Raw genomic sequence first — 26,057 nt, 5'->3', positions numbered from 1 at the left:
GAAAAATTAGTAGAATTTCTTGTACAAAGTGGCTCTGGGGTTGTGACAAAGATCGGACTCGAGCCTATTACGTCGAAAGCACACCTGAGGCAAGATGGCCATGAGATGCTTGGTGTACGTTGATGACCTCATCTTAACCGGAGATCTCAGCTGAAGAAATCCAGTGCACGAAAGAAAATCTTTCAATCCGGGTTCCGGATGAAGGAGCTTGGAGAGTGAAGCATTTCCTAGGGCTCAACTTGAGAAGACAAAAGGAAGGTATGTTCCTATGTCAACAAAAAGTATGCAAAAGATCTACTAGAAACATATGGGATGTGAAGTGCAAGCCACTATCTACACCAATGGAGCCAAACATCAAGCTTACGTCGTTTGGAGAAGGGAAAGACTTGGAAGATCCAAGGATGTATTGACAAGCGGTAGGTAGTCTTATCTATTTAACCCTTACTCAGTCGACTTGGCATATGCGGTTAGAGTAGAAAGCCGTTACATGCAAAATCCAAAGAAGCCACATTTGGAAGCAGTTCGGCGGATACTGCGATACTTAAAAGGAACTACATATTACGGTATTCTATAATCAGAAAGGTGAAGGATGCCGATTAATTGGATATTGTGATGCTCGACTACTGCTGGAGATTGTGATACAAAGGCGATCGACTACGGGTTATATCATCGGTTTGGGATCGGGAGCGATGTCAGTGAGTGCGATGAGGCGACCCTCACGTATCTCTCTCCACCACCAAGGCGAGTATAGGCAGCGAGCTATGGCAAAGACAAGAAAGCACGTGGTTGATGCACGATTCTGAGAGATCTTCATAAAGCCCGAAGTGAGCAGGTCATACTTCATTGTGATAACAGTCGGCAGGTGTGCCCTAGCGAGAAAATCCAATGTTTCATGCAAGGACAAAGCATATTGAGGTACACTACCACTTTCTAAGAGAAAAAGTGTTGCAAGGTGAGATCCACATGAAGCTAACGCCCACAGAAGAGCAAGTTGCTGATATCTTCACTAAAAGTCTCAGCACAAAAAAATTTGAAGATCTACGAGCACAGTTAGGAATACTCAAGAAAGATCAACAATACTGAGCAAGTCGGTGCTGAGGGGGAGTAATGAAAAGCAGCACCTCCTAGAATAATCTTGAAATTCACACCGACTTATGGATCTAGAATGTGATCAAATATCATAGCATGAATCTGGTGTCTTCTATCAACCGACCTAGCATCCTATAAATAGGCCTTCCATTTGTAAATGCATTCAAGGAAGCAAAGCAAGTTATAGAGAGCCACTAAGCTAAGGCAAGATAGTGAGAGTGAGTGAGTGCATAGTGAGAGAAAAATTAGAGTGAGAAAAGAGAGTGTCTTGTAAATATTTCAAATAATTAATAAAATTAAGTTCATATATTCTCTCTCCACTCAACATACAATCAGTACTAATTGAATATAGATATATATATATATATACACACACACTTATCTATCCAACACATGAGAATACTCAAATGAAGAAAGAGGGTTGCTGGTCAACCAAGTTTATACCTATACTATATATATACACTAATATTCTAAGGCTGTAAAATTAAAGATGGGTTATATATACCTATGTGTACACAAGCTGACACCTAAGTATGCTTGGAAGAACACATACATATATATATATATATATATAAGCAGATCATGAAATTTCACACTAATCTTACTACGGAGACACACACTCATGAAGTTATCAACATATCATGGCAAGCTAAAAAAAGGATAGAAGTTCAATAGCTGTCAAAAATCTAGTGCACTAAAGACATACCAGAAAGCTTATCTAACCAAGCTAACAGGAAAAAGCTAGGATAGAGAAGAAAAGACATGGTAATTATAGTTACAAAAACAACATTACTAGTAAAACATCCAAGCATGGTTAGGGACTTACTTCAATGCCAGAAAATGAGAGAGATGAAAACAATAGAATGAAGAAGAAGGAAACAAATGGAGTTAAAAGCTTGGTCATCTGAAGACAGGGGATGTGATGGAAGCCCAAAAATTCTTCCGAGAATTCCTCACTTCACTAAACTTCAAAAAGCAAGTTGACAAAGGAGATGGGATTAAGGAAAATAAAAAGTTTTTGGGAAAGAGGAGGCGAGGGTGAACCCACTAAAAGACCCGGGGATGTGCACAAGCCTCGGTGGAATAAATGGGGATGGGTCACACTCACGTGGCTACGGAACCACCTATACACAACTACTATTCACAACTCCCGTAAATATCGCCTCACTGAGAATCGAACTCTCACCACTCGGGTGAAAAACTTTATCGAGTGACCGTGTACCAATAGACCCGAAAGGTCGTTAGCGGAAAAAAATAAAAGTTTTTCAAGCATCTTAATCTCCCCACTAACCAGCCTCTGTAGTGCTGATGGTGGGCTCCACAGAAAGAGTTTGAATATATAACCAACAGGTTAGGTTTGTCTGGTTGATTAAAAAAAGGGCCATAACTTTAAGAAAATAAAAAAAAAACATGTCATATCCTTCGAGATTGCAGTTGCAGAGAAAGGTGAGATATTGTCGAGATGTACATTGAAGACCTTGCTTCTGTATGATCATGCTCAAGATTGGCACTAGGCTTGCAACTAACTATGAGCAAATATAAAAATATTAAGATAAGTTATATATATATATATATATATATATATATATATATATATATATATATATATCGGATAAAATATGGACAAACGATATATGAAAGACAAACACCTTACAAAAAAATATGTCTTGAGCTAAGTTTATTAACTAATTTTTAATAAAATGTGTGAAAAATATCTCCCAAATATATTAAACTTTTTGAAATTAATACTATTTTTATTTTCATATTTATAAAAATGACATTATTTACTTTATTTTTTAGATGCATGATTATTTTAAATATTTGTTTAATAAATGCTTCTAAATTTTACTTATTTATTATTAATAATTTTTTAAAAATTTTTATAAAAAACACTAAGACAGCATTGCACTAGCCCAGCCGCACTCGTGTCATGGCCCATGTTGGACCAACTCCAAAATTGGTGGGCCATGGCATGGCAGGAGAAGGCCTGGTCCGGCCCAAATTGCACACTATCTCTCCTGCCTCAGACCGGTGCTGTGCTGAACATCTTGATGTCCAAGCTTGTGGGAAAAACAACACTAATACATGTTCTAGTCTGAATTATGAACTTTGTATGAACATGGTTTTATATATTTTTATTTTTATTTTATTTTTGGTTTACCTCTTTCAAATAACTGTGGTTGTGACTATGTAATTAATTTTAATATATAATTTTTTAATCATTTTTTTCAATCCAATGTATTTTTAATTTAATCTAAAAATGATAATATGATGTTAAATATCAATTTCTTCGGAAAAATATAAAAAAATTATCATAATTAACTACGGGATGCTATACGTCATTAAATTTAACTACGGGATTCAAGTGTTGGAATATGTTTAAAAGGCATTCGGGTCGTATTTAGCTCTTTTTTGGCGTGGTGTGCTTAATTGCCTTCGGCCTTGAGAGGATGTGTCGTGCATAAAATTGCTTCTGGGGCCGAGACCCTGTTTTGGAAGGATCATTGGTTTGAAGGGAGAGCGCCTAGATTCTTATGGCCTGAAGAGTTCCATGCCAGCAATGAGCCTAATGAGTGCAGTTCAGTGAGCTAGCTTGTGTTTTGGAGCGTGCGCCTTTTTGCAATTTCCCTTCTTTGTGCCGCTTGAGGGCTCAACCGTGTTCTTCGAGTGAGTTTGGGAGGGATAAAAAAAGTGGAGCCTTTTACGGGAATGGCATATACTCGGTCAAATCCTTCTATAATTTTTCTTATGACGTGGGATTACGGTGCTGCTACTAGGATTTTTTTGGAGGAATGCGTGTCCTAAAGAAAATCAACTTGTTCAAGCTGGTTGGTGTGGAAGAACAAAATCCTTTTCTTTGGAGGTGCTAGCAGTAGGCAGCTGGAATCGGCCCTCTGAGCTACTGCGATTCTCGCCATTCGGATATTGAGTCAGTTGATCATTTTGTTTTTATTGTGTCTTTTTCATCTGCTTTCGAATTTGGAGTTTTTGTGGACCTCCTTCACCGTCTCTGGCGTCCCGAACTCTATTGGTGCGGTTTTGGGGATCCTGCGGACTTGGGTTACGGCACTCGATTAGGGATTTAGGGTTGCTTGTGATTAAAAGGCTATTGTGTGGAATGTTTGGTTGGCTAGGAATGATTGCATTTTTAATGGTGTTGTGATTCCCTATTCATGCTATTATCTTGAAGATTAATAGTATGCTTATTTCCCTAGTTCTCGGCTGCCCGATGGGGCTCAAGCTAAGCTTAAAGATTCTATCTCCACGATCTGCGATCTGGTGTTTCTTGGCGGAGGGTGGAGGAGGCCGAGTGGGGTCTCCTCGGGTGATGTTCGGGAGCGGTAGCCCGCTAGTCCGCAGATGTGAGGGTTTTGGGGTGCTCTTTCAGGTTGGGGCCCCCTCGTGGGGTGTGTTTTGTCGTCTTCCACTTCTAGTGGTGTTTTATTTTCAGTATCTGTCTTGTTTTGCTCTCACTGGTCTTGTGGGAGCCTTGTACTTTCTGCTTATTAATATATTAGTGGTTTATCCACCTTTTCAAAAAATCATAATTTTCAGTTTTAAAATTTCCCAGATTTTTCCTAATTAACTGAAAATAATTTTTTTTAATAAAAATAATAAAAAAAACCAAAATTTAAACTTTGTACTAAATAAAACACTAATTATTGTAAATCATAAATTTTAGATTTTTTTTATACGTATATATTTGCCTGTTGTTTTCCCTTCTTCAACGAAATTACTCTCTGCTGCTCTCCTTTGCTTACGATCCCTGTTGCATTTCTTGGAGTTTCGATCCTTTAATTGGTGCAATGGTTGTCTGCAAATGCCGTAAGGTACTCTCGAATCGAAGTCGATATTTTTTTTTTTGGTATGTAAAAAGGGTGTTGTAAAGATTTATAGATTTCTAATTTCAAGATTTTGGATTGATAGTTGTGGAAAAAATTAGTCTGATTGGAAGATCATGGCATTAGTTTTTTGTTTAGATTTTGGGAGCTCTGGAATTCTTCCGATGTGGGTGATTTCTTAATTATTTCTGTAGATTTGGTTCAAATGGGGTTTGATTGATTGTATTGGTGTTAAAGGTGAGAATTTGATTGGGTTTTCGGGAGGAATTTTTGATAGCTTGTTGTAGTGTCTGTTATCTAACATTGAATTTTTTTTTTTTCGTTCTTTTTTTGATTATATGGATGTTTCTTGATTTCAGGCGACTAGGCTCTATTGCTTTGTGCACAAGGTTCCTGTTTGTGGAGAATGCATATGCTTCTCTGAGCACCAGATTTGTGTGGTAATTGTTTCAAAATTTTTCATAATACGTGCGGAAACACATTTTCATAGTGCCATCAGTGTTCTGATGCAGTTGTTGTGTACATTTTGCATTGTACTACTGATTGCAATGTTCCGATGGAATTGTCCTCGTGTTGTATTTTGGATTAGGTTTTTTGGATTCTATTGATGCATCTTTATCTTTGTTTTTAAACGCTAGTTCTTGTTGTTAAATAAATCAGCTTCATAGTGATTTCGAATGACTTTTTGCCTTCTGATGCCATTATCATTATTCTTAGATTGTGTTAACAGTAAGATGAATGCAAATTCTCTATTGTATAGGTAAAAAAGTATTCTGATTGGGTAATTGATGGAGAGTATGATTGGCCCTCCACATGTTCACTATGCAATGTTGCATTTGAAGATGGAAACAATGCCCAAACTACTCGATTGGGTTGTTTGCGTATGTGGACTGCAATTCTAAATTTCGCTCTCTTATTTACTGCTTATTTATTGATGAAATAATTTCTCCCTGAGGGTTAGCTGTTTTACTAGCTTGTTCATGTTCTTTTTGTTGCAGATCTCATGCATACTGAGTGCTTGGTATCACATATTCGAAGTTTTTCCACCTCAAACAGCTCCAGCAGGATATGTGTGCCCTTGTGTTCTTCTTCTGTAGAGAGGATTTCCAGAATTTCACAAGATACTATGTTCTTTTGTTGTCCTCTTGAGGTTGATATGTTCCTTGCTGAAGAATCTGTCTGTTTCCACTTAGCTGAAGGAGAATCAAAAACTGCTATTGTCTGTTAATTATCGTAAAGTAGCTCAAGTAGTGAACATTTATTAACTGTCACTAACTTTTTGGTAAATGTGCGCATCCTGCTTGTTTAGTGTCTCTACATTTGGACTTCCACTATCATCATGACTTTCCTGTGGTTTTTAATAGTGAAGTTGGATATGGTCTATATTTATCTTACAAGATTAATGTAAAATTTTTAAAAATTTTTCCTTCTCTTTTTAGTTTCCTGTAGTATTGCTAATAAATATTTTCTAGATAGACATATAAAGTTATGAGTTTTGGAAAAGTCATGCTGTATGAAGTGTTTTCTGTGTCTTAAGTAGTATATTGTTGCTTGCAGATATGGCCACCTAAAAGCATCAAAGAAACTGGATCACGGCTTCACTCAAAACTGAAGGAAGCAATTATTCTGGTAGGAATTATTTGTTCATTTTGTTGTTTATGCTCTGGTTTGGTTATTATTGTGCAACCGCCATAACAAATATGCAACTTTTATGCAATATGAAATTCAGTATTCTCTTCAACCATGGACACTATAATTATCAGTTCTATAAGCATATTTAGAGTATTGCTCGTAAGTGGGCTTGAGAAACTACTGTTCATAACAGAATCAATCATGCCAGAAGAGGTATGTTTGACTGTGGTTTTGAAATTTATGATAACCACAATGGTGATGACAATCTTACATTTTTGATGGCTGAACATTGATGCCTTCTCTGAAATATTCAGGAAATGGGCTTTAATGTCTTTGGATGAATTCTTACTGTACTGTCAGAATACTCTGAACTTCTTTTGATCCATTCTTCTTTATGTTTATCATCTTCCCTTTTGAGCAAGAAACATCTATCTGCAAGATTCACTCTCTTAAGTGTTACTTCTGTTACAGAGTGGCTTGAGAAATATGTTTTTGGAAATCACGTGGTTTTCTTTGCCTTCAGCTGATCCGAATCCAATCCCTCCTGCTTTTGCTTCAGACCCACTTGTAAATTTGTCAGAGATTGATGAGGGAGTATTCTACCAAGATAAACTTATCACCAGGAGGAAAAAGCTTCTTCCAGTCTTCCTGAGGGAGAGATTGTTGAAATAGATGATCCCCAGTATAATGAAAAGCACAAGTCCTGATGGTGTAAGTGATTCGCAGCTAAACAATCAATTTAAACTTTGTTATTGTATTGCTTTCTATTATTTTTGTTTACTTGGACGTATATGTGGAAGTGAGTAGACTCCCTGATCTTCTGCATATTGCAGCCTGGTGCTACAACAAGGAAGGGTGCTTTCCATGTTGATAGGCAAAATTCAGAAGTTTCTTACTATGCCGATGATGAAGACGGTAGCCATAAGAAGTATACTAGAAGAGGTAACTCCACCAATTTACTTCTGATTATAAGACTTTAGATACCTTAATGCTTTGTTATTATTAGCATTTTCTAGACTTTCTGCAGTATGGTTTATAAGCTTTTGGTTTTTATATGTTAGTCTTGGAATTTCAATGGTTTCCCACCATTTATGTTCAAAACTCACATAGATTTAACATATATGCCAATGTTGTATATTAGGCCCTTTCCGACATAAACTTCTCAGGATGCTGTTGCCCTTTTGGTCAAATGCACTGCCAACTCTACCGGTTACTGCACCTACACGAAAAGATAGTTCTACTAAAGCTGATGGTGTAGAAGGACGGCCACGACATCAGAAATCATCTCGTATGAACCCGAGAAAAGCCTTACTGATCATGGCAATCGTGTAAGTGCTTAAGACTTACTTTTTATATCTTATAACCATTGATTGTGGAAAAATTTGCTCTCCTAATCGCCAGTCAACAGTTGATATACTCATCCAAATATATTCTTGCATTATTTTTCCTTAGTTTGCTTTCTTGTTGTATATTACAAGTTCTGCCATCCCTTGGCATTCTTCCTACCATATAGTAATCAATCTGTTTGAACAGAAAATTCATGCAAGCAAGCAAGCAAGCTTATTATCACAATCTTGTATTTATTTTGCAGAGCTTGCATGACAACATTGGGCATCTTGTATTTCCGTTTGGCTCAACGAGATCCTTAGTGAAAACCATCAAGAGGAGGAGCTTCAGTGAGCCATGTCGAAGTTTTACCATTGCTCATGTGTGTTTTATTCTTTTATACAGAATAGTTCTCACTCTATAGTTCGGCTTGGATCCTGCATCACCCACAATTTGCTTTTTGTACTGTATCTCATCTGTTGTGCTTAGCCTGTAATTTTTTTACCTTTCCATTGTTCTTTTTGCCAAATACATGATCTTATGTTTGGACATCAATTCTGAAAAACTATTGATAATCCAATTCATTGAACTTAACAGTGAGAATTTCAGTGTATCATCTGTTTATTGTGCAGTAATGAATTCAATTGTCTTGTTTCTGAAGTTTGTGCTTTGTTTATTGAACCGAAAAACTAATTCATATGGTTTAACAAAAATTACTACGTTTCATGTATATTTGAAGGATATAACGATTAATACAAAGTTTAGAAGGGGCAGAATGTAAATATGAAGAAAAAATTATAAATTTTTGGGATTCTTTTTAAGGACACCCCTGAAAAAAATGCAAACCCTGTGCTAATTGCAAAAGAAACCCTTTTTAAATGTTGATATTAGTCCCTATTTTAATTATGAAGTTTTACGGGGCTTGTTTTGCAAAAGAGCCCTCGTATATTACCAGCAATCCACACCGTCGATTCAAGAAACCTCGAAACCTCGCAGAGATATAACTTCTGAACTGGAGCTTCCCGGCGGTGCCTCCGCCGCCGACGCCGAAAGCTTCTCAATGGCGTCCTCGAGCAACCTCTGAAGAAGCGCAAGCTCTACGATTCTGCACCTTTGGAACCCCAAGGTCCCCCAATCCCGAGCCCAACAATGTGCCCCTCCCCTCCTCCTTCCCAGGAGAGATCCTTCAGAAGAGAAAAGAATCGTGATGAGATCCAGAAACCTTTACGAGTTTTACCGGCGCATGAAGTACTGTGTCGCCCAGAAGAATCCGAGGCTCATGCCGGATTTCGAGCAGGCGTATCTATCACTCATCTCCGCTTCACGAGGTCATCTCTCTCTCTCTCTCTCTCTCTCTCTGGTTAGATTGTGTTTCCGAAATTGTTCCCGTCTTAAATTATGGTTTTGAAGTTGTTGAGTGTCACGTCTCCGTTGTTTCGCTCTTGACATGATTGGTTTCATCGCTCCAAAGTCATGACAATGAAATACTTGAATTTCTCCGTTCGAAAGTTATGGACTTGAAATTCTAGGGGTTTGGTGCCTCAAAATTATGCTCTTGAAATTTTTAGTGTTTGGCGTATATAGAATTATAAAGTCTTGTACTTGATACCTTCCAAGTTTTGTGCTTGAATTTCTTGAACTTTATGGTTTCACAGTTTTTTTTTTTTTTGATGTTTTTGACATTATACGAAAAGCTATGTTCTTGAGCTCTTGAATTTCACTGTCCACATGTAAAAGTGCAGTGGAACTGCAGTGCCACATGTATTTTTCAGGCTTTATGGATAATAGTTTGTAATAGTCTGTTTAAGCCCACGAACAAAACGGCAGTTGATAGACATCTAGTAGGCCATCTCAGGGCTGTTATCAGTGACTATAATCTATTACTAGTATGGTTAAGGATTAGAAAATGGTTCTTCCTTAAATTTTTAGTCATTGTTTATTAAGTTGTACCTAAAAGGGACATTATTTTTTTATTTTTCTTCTATTCTTTTTATGAATTTGTTTTTATCACATCTTATTAGTACTTTACATGCTTGATATCTCTCACCTTGTTAAGGTTGGTATTGAGGTATAATGCTCCTGCAATGAAAGGCATTGCAAGATTAGCAAGTCCTCATGTCTTGGGCATGTGATATTAGCATAAGCAGTTAGTGGTGTGTTTCTCATGCCCTATGGCCTTGCTCCAGGCTATGATCTTTTTGGGGAAAATGTAACTGTACCCTGAATAGGATTTGATGTTGTTTCGTGTTACTGACAATTGTCCAGATTATGCTGGTCTAAGGAAACAAATGGTTCTGTCTCTGTCATGGCTTGGATTATTGTTATATGGACTACCTTTTTCCAGTCATGGTTGACTAATTCCTTAAGGGTGCAGGATGCCTCACATATGGTTCTTTCCATGCACCACACACAGTGTGGAATAAAATTTAGCTGTTTTAGCTAACTCAGTCTGAGTTTTCTATTTGTTTATGTTTTATCTCTAGTTAATACTTTCTTATTTGTTGCAATGTGCTACCAGTTTATATGTTCTACTGCTTGCAGAAATCTTGCTGAAAATTTTCAAGAAAAATACAAACTGCCAATCTTTATATCTTTCCAAAACAAAATAAAGATGCTTAAGTCCCTGCTTTCACTGGATTTCAGGTTGCACAAGTGTACAACGTATTGTAGCTGAGCTTATTCCTCGGTATGCATCATATTGCCCAACTGCTCTTGAAGCAGCTGCTAAAGTTTCCATTAACATGTATAATTGGAGCTTGGCCATTATAATAAGAGGAGAGGATGTAGATGGTGTTGCATATCAGACTGCTAAAGCATGTATTTTTTGGCCCTAGTTGATATATGCTCCACAGCCTCACATGAAGCACCAACATCATCCAGTCATACAGGGCATATGCTCTGCTGTTTTCTTAAATGTTCTTACTTTCTTCACTTCAAGTTTTTGAGGGAGAAGGATATTTTTGAGATTGGTGGCAAGCAACTAATGAAGTTGCAGAATCCATGGAATCCTTCTCTGACCTTAAACAAGAACCCGGCAGATGATGTTGAACTGGCGTCATATAAGTTATTCAACTTCAGGGCACTTAGTCTGCTGCATATTTTCTTTTTCTTATCCAAGAAACTTGCTTGAAGCCTGCTTTGAACTTCTTGTTTCTGATGGAGTTGATGGTCTTGCTAAAGGCCGATACTTTCTCACTCAGGTGACAACTTTCTTGAGTGTTGGTGACCCTGCTCTTGATGAGACAAAAGATGAGATTTCACTATGTAAAGATTCCTCACAGGCTTGCACACATATGAAAGAAACAAATGAAGTTACACATGTATCAAATGACGGCACTGTTCTAGAAAAATCTCTATCTAAGATTTCTTTCATGGGAATGGTAATCTGTTAATGTGGTTTAAGTCAATTCTAGCAAGATCTTTTATTCATATATTTTCTTACTCATACATGCCTGTTTGTCCAGACTAAAAAGATGGGTCTATGGTTGATATCTTTCAGTTTTATGTATTTAAGTAACAGCTGCTTTGCCTTCTGCATGAATCATTACAATTTATATACCTGATACAAGATATTGGAGAATCGAGATCAAGAAAAGTAATATTTACCAAGGGGGCTTTGTCTCTCTCAAAAAGTATTAAAGTTTGTCTGTTGTTTTAAGATATATGTTTTAGTGATTTATGCTTTGAAATGCTTGGAGAAGCTTAATATGTTTGGACCCTTTGTGATGTTTACTTCATTTATTTGTGATTTGCCTCTTTGATGAATGTTTTTTAGCTTATTAATTCTGGGTGCCATACAAATGGCTTTGTAGGCATGTTGCCATTCTTATTCTTGCATCTTGGCCTTCTTGTAGCAGTTTCATTGTAAATCTCAAACATTCTCCTATATACAATCTGCTAAGGCTTAGAGTTATATGCTGCATCTCTTTGCAATATTTTGTTTAAAATATATATTTTGTTGCAGTTTACATTGCTTGAAGGTTTAAAATTTCAAGTGTTATTTATTAATATTTTTCTTTATTGGTTGAAAAGCAGAGGGTAACTTCCTTTTTCAAACAAGATGTCTAAGGCTTCTACGCTCATGACATTGTAATTGCTACTGTTATCAGTTTCATTGTTTTGCTTCATCACATAATTGTTGCTTTTGCTTTATCAAATTTCTCAATAAGGGGTGAACTCTTCCGCCACATCTTGTGCTTTCACTGAACCTAGAGTGCATATCTTGTATGGGTTCTAGTCTATGCAAAACCATGTGATCATTGAGTATGGAATATGGTTTTGTATGATCTATAACTATAAGTGACCATTCCTTTAGATATATATATATATATATATATATATATGTCTATGCCTATGAGCTTCACGATCTTTGCTTTTTATTGAGCCTAGGGTATTCATATCTTGAGTGCATTTAAGTCTATACTAACTATTTGGATTGTGAGGATGGAATAATGTTTGTTATCATCAGTAAGTGACCATTTTTATTCTTGCTGGTTATTTTGTTTTTCTATATGCTGTACTTCCTTCTTCCTTTTTATTATTATTTTTCCTTTTCTTGCAAGTCCTCCTGGATTTATTAAGTGTAGTGTGCCTTCTTAATAATGTCTTGATTTCATAAGTCTGGTTAAAGGAAGTTCTTCATTTTGAGATCACTGCATGAGCCTTCTTTTTAATCATATTTTACTTAGGTAGTTATTGATGGAATGATTAAAATTCAAATTCTATTTCAAGCCTTCTGTTTGAAACTTTTGTACATGTGATTGATGTTGTGTACACATGCTGAATGCTAGATGCATGTTCATCTCAAATTTCTGCTCAGCCTCAGTTGTCCATGTGCATATGTGTAAGCCAGAATAGTTACATAACTACTTTATGTATTTTATAGTGAATAAAAGTGTGTAGATTAGCTTAACCACAGAGTATGTGCTAATCGATGGTTTAGTACTGACTCATATAGTAGACTTGTGTGTATGAGCACAAAACCATATCTTGTTTGGTTAATAAAAAGGAAACTGTCAGTCAAACTCTAGGCCTCTTATCTCTATTTGTGTCTTATGAACAATTGTGTAAAGATCTGCAGAGCTGATGAAGTGTAATATCCAGCAAGAATTTGATTTAGGTTTTCCTTGTTTCTGAGAACACTGCTTTTCATTTTCTTGTTGTGACTCCTGAGCTATCTCAAAATTGCATGTCTGATGCTGGTTTCTCACATGCAGGCTATTGGCAAGGATATATATCATTGAGAGGGTGGATACAAGCCAGATTTAAAAACTTAAGTGATCTCATCGACTTCAAGGCTTATCCAGAATTGCCATCCTTTCTGGAAAAGATTTTTAATCCCATTTTGGAAGCTTCAGAAAGATTAGAGCTTAAAGACCACAGGGAGGATAAAAGTTGACCCTTCAAAATTTAATAATCATCGCTATTTGGCTGATAAGATCCCTGTCCAATATGGAATTGCTGCTGAGAAAACCTGATGCATCTTCCACTGACATGCATTGTGAGGGATAAAAGTGCTACCAGAGAGTTGCAGGCCAAATGGCAGAATTTGCAAGATTAAGATTTCCGGTGGGTTCAAATTTGCAGCCCATGAAAAGAGGTTCAAAGTCATTTAACTGACGGTCCATGTCAGCAAAAAGTTTAGAGATGGGTGACTTGGAAGATTCTAGCTAGAAAGGAATTCTAACGAGGACTTGTTGAGCAGGCAACACCTATCTGCAATTAATAGCAAGCAATCAGACTATGAAAATGACGATACTCATAATAAAGTTCGTGGTGGTGAAGCTGCAAAAGATCAGATACTTAATATTGATCATGAGTTGTTGGTAAAACACCTCTGTCTCTGGAGTTGCACCCAATATAGTTGCCATCTCAAAGCCAATTGCAGCCACCCAATATTTTGCGTCTCCAAGTCAAGTTCATTGGTATTCTGATGGAGATCCTGCAGCTATGGATGTATTCTCTGCCTCTAAGATGCTCTGGTTAGGTTCTCTTGGTCATGATGCCTCTGAATCTGTAGTTAGAATGCAACTTGAAGACTTTGGCCCCATTGAGCAATTCTCTGTTCTTTTCTAGCAAAGACTTTGCTTTTGATTGAATATAGAAATATTATGGATGCTGTAAAAAGCACGGGAGTACATGCAAGGGATCCTCCCTGTGGGGTGGCTGCCTTTGTATTAAATTCTTAGACACAGGATTTGGTAGTAGAGGGGCTATTAATGGTGTTGCAATTGGTGAGAGTTGTCATGTTTACATTGGAAGAGTACCATCCAAACAGGCAAAGGATGATATTTTCAATGAGTTAATGGCTGCTAGGTTAAGTAATCCCCGCATGGTTACTGACCTTACAAGTGAAAGTGCATTACTTTTTGGAATATTGTTCTTCTGAGGAGGCAACCATTTCAATGTCTCACATCAGGATGTGCCGGAAAGAGACTCAGGCGCAATGTATTATCAAATAAAAAGCTTGACGATAAGTACAGTTATAGGGGGAAAGGCCTGCTTCTGGTTGTCAGCTCATGGTGAGCCAAATAGATGCTTCTGTCTCTGATGAAGAGTTGATTAATGCTTTTTCAAGATTTGGTGAGCTTACTGGATGGCAGTTTATGAGACAAAATGGATGTTGCTTAATAAATTTTCAATCATGTGAATCTGCTAATGCAGCTAAATCCCATTTAGATGGTGTAAGGTTTGGGCTTATGTCTATTGAGGTTGAGATCAGATCAGACCACCCCTGCCCATGGTAATATACTATCACCACATGTGCAGACTTCACATGAAAGCCCACTGCTGACAGTTGCAGGAAAAAGAATATCACAGTTATCTTCTTTATTTTTCATCTTTATGTATGAAATATAAAATTGACCAGAGTTCAAGCTCGTATGCTTGCCAGAAATTAAAAGATTATTATGCAATCAACGTGAGAGGTGAAGATAGAATTCCAATAAACACTGTATGGATTGGTTTGCCCGCTATGCCCTCCCCCTTTCTTACAGATGATGAGTTGATGCTCGATATGCAAACTTGCCATCAACGGGTCTTGGTTCAGTGGTTAGAATCGTTAGATTGAAGCGAGAGAACATGCAAAATTCTTGTTGGCTTGTGGAGTTCAACAGTGTGGAAGCAGCGGCTACAGCATTGAAAATATATTCGGATTGTCCTGGTGTGTTCCTGCAAATTGAGTTTAGGTATTAACAAAATATCCATTTGACAATTGCTCTCGTTTTTCATGCATATTATTTCTAGGTATCTTTTTCAGATTACGATCATTAGCACAAGTTTTTCTTTTTCTTTGCTGTTCTCTTATGTAGAAATCCTAAAGTTTCTTCAGATCATGATGAGCTACAGTTTGCAACTGCATCTTGCCATCTCATGGACCTGTTCTTCTTTGGAAAGTAAACCTGGCAATCAGTATCGCAGCTCTTATTCAGATAAAACCAAATATTGTTACCCATGAACTTGTTTCACCAAGAACAGACACGGAAAGGTTTGCCGTCAAGTACACAACAGGCCTCCATATGGTTCAAACTGGTCTGCTGCAGGAAGTGCGGAGATGATGGAAGCCAGGCCTTCATTTTCTGGTATTGTCCAAAATTTTTCCATTTTTTTTTTTTCATTTCACTGATCAATGTAATTGCCTGACCGAAAATATTTTATTGGATGATTTATCAGAAGCTCCAGGAACCTCCCACGGCGGTGAACATTCATGGCAATATAAGAAGCTGGAAACCGAACCTCCAGTGTCAGGTCCTGGGAGGCTACCATGCCCACCTCCTGTCACATATGGAGGCTCGACAATCCCACCACCAATGCCACCATTCTCATATCCACGCCCTTTTCTATCCCTACTCAAAAACAGCTCTTGGGACAACTATCATCAAAATCGCCCCCCGCCGGTGAGTCAAATTTCCCATGGCATGATGGGTCCAGATAATTGTCATGTCAATGTTCCTGGAATGCCTTTTTGTCCCCTCCTCTATCAACCCAGTATCACAGCTTTTTGAAAATTCTGGTCAACGATATGATCAAAAGGTTCCAAACAGACCAAATCCTCCCCCACCTGATGTGCTACCTCCACTGCCTTCTCCTCCTCCATTGCCTCTATCCCAGCCACCTTCTATACCACCTCCCCCGAGGTTTAGCCCCCACAATCCTCAATCTGCTCTTGAAAGTTCTAACACAAGAGCCAGTGAACAGCACCCTCATTATCAGTGGCAAGGTTCTCTTTCTAAGAGTGGGGTCCACTACTGTACAATTTATGCTGTCAGAGAGGACTCAAATATTTGCAAGTATACAGTAGCTGCATCAGAACCTGTCGAGTAAGAACCACACCTTCTCTTATATATGGAGGACAATGATTTTTTTTTTTCTTAATCTGACTGATGAACCAGTGTTATCCATCATATTTGCAGCTGGCCTGCCCGATTGGATGTAACAAAGCGTGCAGTATTTCATCATGTGAAGACAATCTTTGCTAACACACCATCTCACAAAGTGAGTTTTTGATGCTTGTGCTTAAGAATAGAGAAAAAATGGCATTTTTTGGTCCATTTTGATTGTAGGATATATTTTTCCTGGTCTCACCATATTGCCTCTTTCCTCCAAATGGCATTTACACAGAATTATATGGCCTTAGGGAATTTTGGAAATAGATTTTTTTATGGAATTGGTGCAAAATAATGAAAACGTAGATAGGGATGTCCGAGTAGATGTGTAATTTCATGCATGGTTGCTAGATGGTAATCTAAATGATGGCATGTGTAAGATGCCATATGCATTTTCTTACCAATAAGTACATGCCAAAAATACTAGCCCATCAAGTAGTAGAAAAGAATCAGACAATTCTAGATGTGACTTTCACAGGTTCCAGACAAAGGTTATATTTCATTACAAGGTATAATGGCTGCTATTATCTTAGAGTCTTTGAGAACCGGGCCCATCACAAAGTACTTATGCTTGCATAAGGTTGGGTATAGCCTAAAGGGAACATTCATATGCATTTTCGTTTGAGAACTGTGGAACAATATAATTGGCTAGTTGCGTAATTTCTTTGCTCAAACATGTTGGTGGTTATTTTTGACTGAAGCTTCTTTTTAAAGATGTATATCTTATTGCATTAAGGGCATATAATAAAGATTTTCTTCAGCTGTTTGTGATAAGGTTCAATTATGTACTAAAATTTATTTATAATATACATTATAGATATGAAACTCCATTCTGTTCAGGAGGCCACTCAGTAGGTGACAGTAATGAAAAAACTTTCTCATCGTATTGAATTATGCTTTCAGAAGCCCTGCTTTCTAGTGAACACTGGAGAAGAGTGATTTTAGTCTTTTCTATGTATATCTTTATTATTTCACCCAAAAGATCTATGGAAAGTGCTTGAAGAGATATTTTTATGTTCAGGTAGTGTTTTATAAGTCGCTGGCTTAGTTGTGCATTGATATGCCATTCTACCTGGAACCTAGTGTTTACCTTCATAGAGGTCAATGCCACATGGTTCTTTTTCCTTTTCTGTTTTTGATGAATTCGAAAGTTTTTCATTTTAGTGATTCTTATGCTAAATTTCTCCCGGTTGGTATTTTTATTTTGCAGAGAGAAGTTTGTCGGTTGTCTCCCATCCGCTATGAGGTGACCATAAGGGTGTAAGTTGTTTCTCCTTTAATGTAATTTATCCTTGAATGGTTGCTATTGATTCCAAAAGTGGATAATATACCCTTTTTATTCATCTAGCATTAAATTTCACATAAATTGCTTCATACTGGTGAGAAATGTCATTTTCAACCTATGAATAATCAATTTCTGGTTTCTTTTGTTTTGTGTGTGTGAGCACACACATGCAGGTCACTCTTGTATAATGCATCTTGTTGGTAGAATGGTCATTATATTGTTGGGACGTTGCTAACAGGATTTAATCAACAATATTGGGCACATAAGTTATTATTTGGTATTTCTAGCAAAACTTGAACCAACTTGTGTTTAACCTGACTTGAGTGAGAAAAAAAATTTGACTCATCGAATTGTGAGCATAATTGGATTCATTAAACATGGATAAATGTCTTGACTTAGGTAGTCACTGCTTGAGTTATTATTTCTGTAGTCTTAGAGAATTCTAACCTATAATATTTATAAGTATCAACTATTGGAATCCGGGAACTTTTTCAAATCTTGTCTCTCTTTATTCATATCAAGTACTAAATCTCTAGTTGGTGCAAATACTTTCTAATCTTCTTCCGACTTCTGTCAAAATTTTCCTGTGTCCTTACTATTATTAGAGCCTTCACAATGAAGATAAACCCTTATTGGTTGTACCCTCTTCTTTTGTTACTGTGAATAATATCTACTATACTTGTATATATTCATACTCCTCTACTTAACGCTCTTGACCCATGCAAATTTTATCATATAATACTTGCCATAAATCATGCATTCCTTTGGTAAGATTCAATATTATGTGTCTAATTGTTAATCCAAAATGGATTTTAACTGACCGTATTAATCTCCTTTTGCTTGTTAGACACATCTTAGAAGTTTCATATAGGTTCACCCATATGATGATCCGATCAAATTTTGGTATCCAAAGTAGTATATCAATGGAAGAAGTTCTTAGGGTAGTTCAGAAAAATAATTGTGAAGTTTAATATGATGAATGGCATCTTTATGTGAGGAAGTTTTTAAGAATTAGCTTGTTTGCCATTGACAACTGAAACACAATGGCTATATGTTTTGCAGCTGCATGATTTCATTACTTATTTGAGACAGAGGGACTGTGGCGGAGTGATCAAGATTCCTGCGGTGAATTCTATGTGGACAAGGGTACTCTTCATTCTTCCGTATTCTCCTGAAACTTGTTCCATGCTCGCCATTCCCCGAATCCTGTTGATTGTCTTCTTGCGTTGGTTTTTGGCCGAGGAAGAATGAACCTCGAGATTGTATGATATGTAGGAGGATGGGCACTTTTTTCGTATTTTATACGGTCCACGGATGACAACAGCTGTAGAGTTAAAACTTCATAGGCTGTAGTTTAAATCTTTGTACATTTGGGCTATGTTAAAGGTTCTTATTCTTTTTCCTTTTTTTTCTATTGTTTTTTTGGCACTTTCAAGTTCTTGGTGAAATACCTTTGCATTTGTGTGTAAATTCATATATATATATATATATATATATATATATATATATCTGTTCTGATTTTAAGGTCACCTTGATATATCTGTTCAATTTACACTGTTCTTTACATATCTAGCTACATATTTGATGATCATTTACGGTCAGAAAAAAAAAATGGTGCAGAATGAATTTGTTTTCAATTATTTTATTTATTAATGTGTTTGCTGTCTTATAATTTGCAAAATTTGTCACCAAATAAAACTGAGTAAACGCGAAAAATTATGAGCAAATAAAACCCAAAGATCATATTAGTAGTCATTCTTGCAAGTGTTTTTTTAAATTGTTTTTACACTAAAGATATCTGTAGTATCTTACTAATTTCCCTTCTAAACAACATCGTATAGATACATGAGGACAAAAGAAAAAATAATTGATAATAAAATGGAGAAATTTGTTTTTCCGTTCTTGTTGGATAAATTAGTTGTTTAGTTTTTAGAGTGTAAAATCTTTAAACAAACATCATAAAAAGATGGAAAACAGATGAAGAGATTGTACTCCTAGCACAAACCCCATTACGCCGAGGTGAGAACTTTTACCATAGACCCCATCAAATTAAAATGAGAGTACATGAGACACTGACTCCGAACATGTCTGTTTTGACACATCTAAGAGTTGTCTAATTTGTTTGGTTTTTCCTCCTATTTATTTATAATATTTTTATGGAACTTTTTCTCTCGCTTTAGGATTCACTGTAGAACCTCAGTATCAAGAAAATCTTGCTTCGAATGCCAAACAATTCTCGCACAGTTCTCTTTTTAGGTCTCAATGATGACCAGCCTCATTTTGATGTTAATAATAATAATTTTTTTTTAAATAAAATGACCACAATTTTGTTAATCACAATTTTTAAACAAAATAAAAGCTATCTTTTCTATTACAATCTTTTTGCTTTTTGTTTGTCCGAAATTGAGACAGGGAAAGCTCGCACACTCACCAACCGGGGCCGATAGCCCTAAGAGTACGCAAGCCCAAAACTCCCGTTCTCAACAAAACATAAAACATCTAACAAAGAGGGAAACTAAAAACGAGAATAGAGCGGCTAATTTATTAAAATAATGTTATTTTTTTTATTAATTTCCAAAATACGCATTTCAGAAACTATTGTAAATGCGCATTTTTATTTTTATTATTTTTTAAATTAGCGGGATCCCATTGTCATTTTTAATATTTAAATTTAATTTTTTAAAAACAGAGGGCTCATATTTTTAATATTAAGTTTTTATTTTTAAAAGCTGCGTGAGTCCCTAGCTTTTTAAATTAAACATTTTCACATCCAAACCCTTATAATTTTTATTAATTTTTATAATCTCACTTCTACTACGTTATTTTTACTTTCACTAATCAGAACGTCGTTAATAAACTTTAAATAAATAAACTTAATATTTTTTCCATAATAAGGGGTTGTTGAAAACGAATTATCGAGACGCTAAGACCTACCCTCATTCACGAGCCCATCTGGATGAAATTAATAGTTAGTTGTTTTTAGAAGTGAATTTGAGAGCTTTATATACGCCCTACATAACAAATGCATGACTAGTGTGTTTTTAAAAGAATTTGAGAGATTATATACGCTCCACCCTAACAAATGGACGATTAAGATTAATTCCATCCAACGGCCTCACGAATGTGGTGAGGCTACACGCCACCAATAATTCATTTCAACAACCTTATTATGAAAAATATTAAAAATTATTTATTTAAATTATTACGACCCAGCTACAATTAGTGAAAGTAAAAATAACATAGATAGAAGTGATTATATTAATAAAAATTATAAGGGTTTGAATGTGAAATGTTTAATTTAGAAAACTACTCGACTCCACAGTTTTAAAATAAAAAAACTTAATATTAAAAATATAACGGGCCCCTCTGCTTTTTATTAAATTTAAATATTAAAAATGACCGTGGGACCGCTAATTTAAAAATAATAAAAAAATACAAAACTGCGCATTCGTAAATACTACAAAAATGCGTATTTTGGGAATTAATAAAAAAAATAACATTATTTTAATAAATTAGCCGAATAGAGCTCGATACTAAAAGAACAAACTAAATGTTTGCACAGTCAATACAACTTTATTTAAATAAAACCTATGCCCACAACAAATGGGACTTATTACATGCCAATAAGATCGACGTTGCCCAACGATCCCCTGCTAAGCTTATTCGTCACCGACCTCTACTCCCTGATCCGATATCATCAAAATTTATGAGCTTGGAAGAAGCACCCACTGATAAAAATATAGGGATCACTTATTAAAAATCACTAATTTAACAATTTGCAAAACCAACAACACAAATTTAATTCACATAACATAGATGTCAAAATTAAGCATATAGGTCCCCAAACAACTATCACAAAAACAAAATCGCAAAAATTCATATATTTACCCTCAGTGACTCGAGACAAAAATTATCAAAAACCATATTTTTACCCTGGTGACACGGCCAAAAATTATCAAAGGTCGATATTCTTCACCCGCCCAGTGGCGGTGAAACTATAGTTTTTATAACAAAATACGTGTTTCGGCATGGTACGGTTTAACCCCAGGATGTGAGCTATCTGAGTTATTCTGGGGACTAGTTTTTATGCTCAAAAAATAGTTTCTGTTCACAAACAATAAACTAATCGGACAAATTACAAGAAATTTACAGTAATGTGATCCCATTTTTATCATATCAAAATAAACCAGTTAATGGAATACAAACATGAACAGATAATGAAAACAATAATATTCGTTAATCAAAAATTAAATAAAATACCTGAAATTCAAAATAAATAAATAATCTGAATTTAAATACATGAACTATTCATAAATTAAACAAATATCCGAAATTCAGAAATTAAAAAAAAAACTGCATTTGATGAAATGAATAAAAAAATTCAGATTTTAAATAAAATATCACAAATTCAAAAGTCAAATACTCTGTATATGAACAAACGAATTATTTGAAAATTCAAAGTTTTTAAAAGAATCAGATTTGCTTTGATAGCTGGAAATCAGAGTTTAAATAGGGTATATAATAATTCAAAATTTAAGTAAACTAACATTTAAATAATTTCCAGATCTCTTAGTTTAAAACGTCTTTAATCCAAAATATTTTAAATAACTAAATGATAAATTCGAAATTAATTATACTTGAAAGGATAAAATCAGATTCAGAACAGTAATCTAATTTTATAAAATGAATAATTAAAATGATTAAATTTACAAATTTAGCTAGTGTCAAATAACTTATATACATAGCATAATTTATATGTAGGATACTTACATGATATTCTAGAAATCCCCAAAAATCCAAATTGACTCCCACTTAACTCTCCACAAAAGAACCTATAGACATAAAAATCAGCTCAATAACCCCTAACTTTACAAGTTAACTATGATTCTTGGATTTTAAGTATAACACCTATTCTTATAAAGGATCAAGAAATAAATATTATTGGATAACATAAGACCTCAATTAAAAACATCGACCTCCCTAACCCAAAACAAGAGACAAAGTGTAAACAAGAAGATAATTAAATTGCTAAAACATTACTAATTAACCCTTGAAGGATAAAATATACATCTACATACACAACAGCATCCATATATACATGTGTACACAGCACACACACACACACAACCATCAAAAGTGAAAGTTGGGATTGCTAACACCATAAAAAGGAAAACTACGCTTTGATAGTCATCAGATCCGTACTAACATAAAGGCATACATATCCAATGAAACATCACTATAGCTTAAAGCACTTACATATACATCAACTTAGCCTCCATGTAAATAAGGATTTATATGAAACATAACCAGTCGAAACATAGAGAAGTAAAGCTTGCATGACTCACGCACCACGCTGTAACACAAGCAAGTTTAACATTCTAGTAACATGCTTTCAACATCACTAGCATTAAAAACTATAAAGCCATATTTAACAGAAGAACTTAAAAGAACAAGAAGAACCTACATACAGAGAACCTCTAACATACTACACCAAAGAACATCCCACATAGCTTAACAAGACAAACCACAAGGCACCAAAAACAGATGATAGCCTAACCTTGAATTTGAAGTCGCTGGGATCCCCTCATTTGACAATCGAACAAGAGAACCTCTCGATTGATCTCCCCACCACAACGCTTATAGAGATGATAGTGAGAAGACAGCGGTTATCCCTTTTTATTAAAATTTAAAAGATCACAGTGGGAGGTTGCCTAAAAACTATGGGTGGATGGTTATGGAAAGGATAATATAAAAATTTTCGAAAAGAAACTAATTAAATTAAATTTAAAAAGATAAACAGGAAGATAATTTAAAAAGAGTGGGGTCCAGAGACATAACATGAGCCGTTTGTGCTTGTCATTAGAAATCAAATAAAAGATTCCCAATATCTCATATGATGTTAATCTTGATGATCATTGTAGACTCAACTCCTTGATTAAATTTTTAGCCACTAGATTTAAAACTTAAAATTCAAATTTTTAAATGCTTATGTTTATCTATTTCCTATTTGTTTAATTTTATCTTATTATGTTGAATCCTATTGACCGAATCCTATTGATTCTAGCTCATCCCCACCTCGAGATCGTGATTGCAGCTTTGCCTTCCTTCTATGTTAACTCATCTCATGCTCAGAGGGTAATCAAGGACAAAGCCCTCCTCTTGCCTCTTCTCATTACAACCTTCGCAGAGTGGGTGGTGAGCATTGGGCGGATTTAGGGTGGGCAAGGAGGGCTCAAGCACCCCTTACCCCATTATATATATATATATAAAATTAAAAATATTAATCATTATAAATTCATATGGAAAAATGCTACTCTATATTTTTTAAAAATTCTACCTATATTAATTATTAAATAAAAATAATAAAATTACTATATTAAATAAATTTGATGTTAAGTGATAATAAATAATATGGCTAGCCAAAACATAAATCATCAAATATTTTTTTGTTTTTAAATTTTATATATATATATAGATTTTTTATTGAACTTATCAATACATAATTATCAATATTTAGGATATTAATATAAAAATAAAAATAAAAATCTAAAAATGCAATTGCTAGCTTAAATTCTAAAAACAAAAACATCACAAATCTCATGGATTGATGAGTTTCTTTTGATCAATTATCTCCAAGATTATGTTTTATTTTTCATTATAGGGATTTATCATTATTTTTCCCTGCTTTGTTTTTATATCTAATTTAATTTTTAAATTTTTGTGTGATAATTTGTTGTGTAAAAATATTTAGATTTGTTGAATGATTGCATGAGATATTTGTTAAATATTTGTTTCATTATGAAAATTATTGTGAAAAAATGTTATATATTTGTGATTAATTGTTATGAAAATTTTAAATATTCATTAGATTATTTGTTGAATAATTGTTGTATTTAATAATTGACTTATATATAAATTTGTTTAAAGTTGTTTTTTAATTGCATTATTTGTTAATTTAGTGCTTAATTAGTTGAGTTAATCCCTAATTATATAGATATGATAGCAATTTTACACATAAACCAAAATTTTTAGATGGATATATATTTTATATTTTTAAAATATTAATTATTATAATCTCAAGTTTGAATTGATAGAATTATTTAAAAATTATAAATTCTAAATTCAAAGACCCCTTAATTTTAGTTTTGGTTCCCTGTACTCGTGGTGAGGTCGAGAAATTCCTGTTGTTAGTGTTTGTGAGGAGTTTTTAGTTAAGTTCTTGTTTTTAATTTCAGATTTTTGAATGATGGCATTTTGATCTTTGTGGCTCATGTTGTAGCTTTGAATCATAATGCTTATTTATGTTTAATTTGAATCTTGATATTGTAATCTCCAACCTCTTGTTTCTCTCATACCATAGAAACTATAATTATGTTGGTATGCCCTTATAGGTGATTGTAAAATTGCCTTAGAGAGAGAAATTATTAGCTAATTTCATTTGATAGGTCTCAGATTTTTGCTTTTAGACATAGCTCAAACCCCTTTTCAATTTTAGGGGTCGTAGAAAAGCAATTTGAGGATAAAATAAGAAAATTTTAGATTTTGACGTTAGCTAAGCACATGCAAAAATTTCGCAGATTTTATATATCCATAGTTTTCAAGATATACTCGTTAATAACACTGTCTCGATGGAATCACGTGCGTAATCATGAAAATTGATGGGTATTTTTTATGGTCATGAGATCGAATCGTGATAAGGTGAAAAATAGGACAAGTAAAATTCTTTATTAAATTATCCGATTGTCAAGAAAACATCATTGCTTTTGGAGTAGCAGGGCCGAGAGATACTGGCAAAAGCACGTCTCGACTTATAAGTCTCTAGTAGTGAATCCAGAGATTCAAACGAACCGTCGTAATTGGGTAGCACCTGAAACAATAAATGTGAATTTCGTGACATGTCATAGTACTTGGTGTGTCCGACGTATCATAATCTTGAAATTTGTGATTTGGAAAATTTGTATGTAAAGTTGTTGAGGATCACATTCAATGGTCATGATGGAATTGTTCATACGTCTTTATAGTGTTGATTGCTATTGTACGCAAGGATCAATGTTTCGAGCGTAGAAGAGCTTTATATTTTTACTGTATCCTTTTGAAACTATCATTTTATAGTAATCTACTATTGCTTATTAGTTCTCTTTAACATTTGTAGCATCATCGGCTTTGAAATTATTTTCTTTTACATACCCTGAAGCTGTAAAATAGATATTATTAGTGAAAACTATCGGGATTTCTTCCAAATATAGCACATGCCAAAAGCCTCGACTTTGGTGTAAGAATTGGAAGGTTATCGCGTTAATCAGGTAACACCATATAAATTTGTATATATGTATATATGAAATGATTATTGGCAATTATTTACATAATTATTTAATTATTTTTAGTTTTTAACTATTCATATAATATTTAATTGGCTTTGTGGCTATTATTGTTTATTATTTTATGAAATTATTAACTCCTACTCTTTCATCTGAAGCATCAACTTCCACTTTTGATTAT

At 34.9% G+C, this 26,057-nt stretch overlaps 2 protein-coding genes, 1 long non-coding RNA gene and 1 pseudogene across 3 annotated transcripts; all 4 read left to right on the top strand.

The window, feature by feature from the left end:
- Positions 1–4,812: 4,812 nt before the first annotated feature.
- On the top strand, positions 4,813–8,212 carry LOC120277873 (annotated as a pseudogene).
- An 884-nt stretch (positions 8,213–9,096) lies between these two features.
- Positions 9,097–10,723, top strand: LOC120277805. The gene is made up of 2 exons (XM_039284641.1): positions 9,097–9,217; positions 10,533–10,723. The coding sequence occupies exons 1-2, from the start codon at positions 9,097–9,099 to the stop codon at positions 10,721–10,723; spliced, it is 312 nt and encodes a 103-aa protein (XP_039140575.1).
- Positions 10,724–10,927: 204 nt separating this feature from the next.
- LOC120277804 lies at positions 10,928–13,132 on the top strand. Its single transcript, XM_039284640.1, has 2 exons — positions 10,928–11,269; positions 13,106–13,132. The coding sequence occupies exons 1-2, from the start codon at positions 10,928–10,930 to the stop codon at positions 13,130–13,132; spliced, it is 369 nt and encodes a 122-aa protein (XP_039140574.1).
- A 2,724-nt stretch (positions 13,133–15,856) lies between these two features.
- LOC120277975 lies at positions 15,857–17,376 on the top strand. Its single transcript, XR_005541532.1, has 3 exons — positions 15,857–16,207; positions 16,301–16,382; positions 17,295–17,376. It is a non-coding gene; the product is annotated as an uncharacterized LOC120277975 (long non-coding RNA).
- The last annotated feature ends 8,681 nt before the right edge of the window (positions 17,377–26,057 follow it).

Source organism: Dioscorea cayenensis, chromosome 15, assembly GCF_009730915.1.
Source record: "Dioscorea cayenensis subsp. rotundata cultivar TDr96_F1 chromosome 15, TDr96_F1_v2_PseudoChromosome.rev07_lg8_w22 25.fasta, whole genome shotgun sequence".
NCBI classification, from domain to species: Eukaryota; Viridiplantae; Streptophyta; class Magnoliopsida; order Dioscoreales; family Dioscoreaceae; genus Dioscorea; species Dioscorea cayenensis.
The sequence above is the reverse complement of the archived record's forward strand: the minus strand, read 5'-3'. Positions and strand labels throughout refer to the sequence as shown.

What these genes read in the sequence shown, in the direction of transcription:
- LOC120277805 (XM_039284641.1), top strand. Translation starts at nt 9,097, where the DNA reads ATGAGATCCAGAAACCTTTACGAGTTTTACCGGCGCATGAAGTACTGT. An exon ending in ACTCATCTCCGCTTCACGAG is followed by an intron (nt 9,218 to 10,532) that starts GTCATCTCTCTC and finishes ACTGGATTTCAG; the next exon opens with GTTGCACAAGTGTACAACGT.
- LOC120277804 (XM_039284640.1), top strand. Translation starts at nt 10,928, where the DNA reads ATGATGTTGAACTGGCGTCATATAAGTTATTCAACTTCAGGGCACTTA. An exon ending in AGATTTCTTTCATGGGAATG is followed by an intron (nt 11,270 to 13,105) that starts GTAATCTGTTAA and finishes TCTCACATGCAG; the next exon opens with GCTATTGGCAAGGATATATA.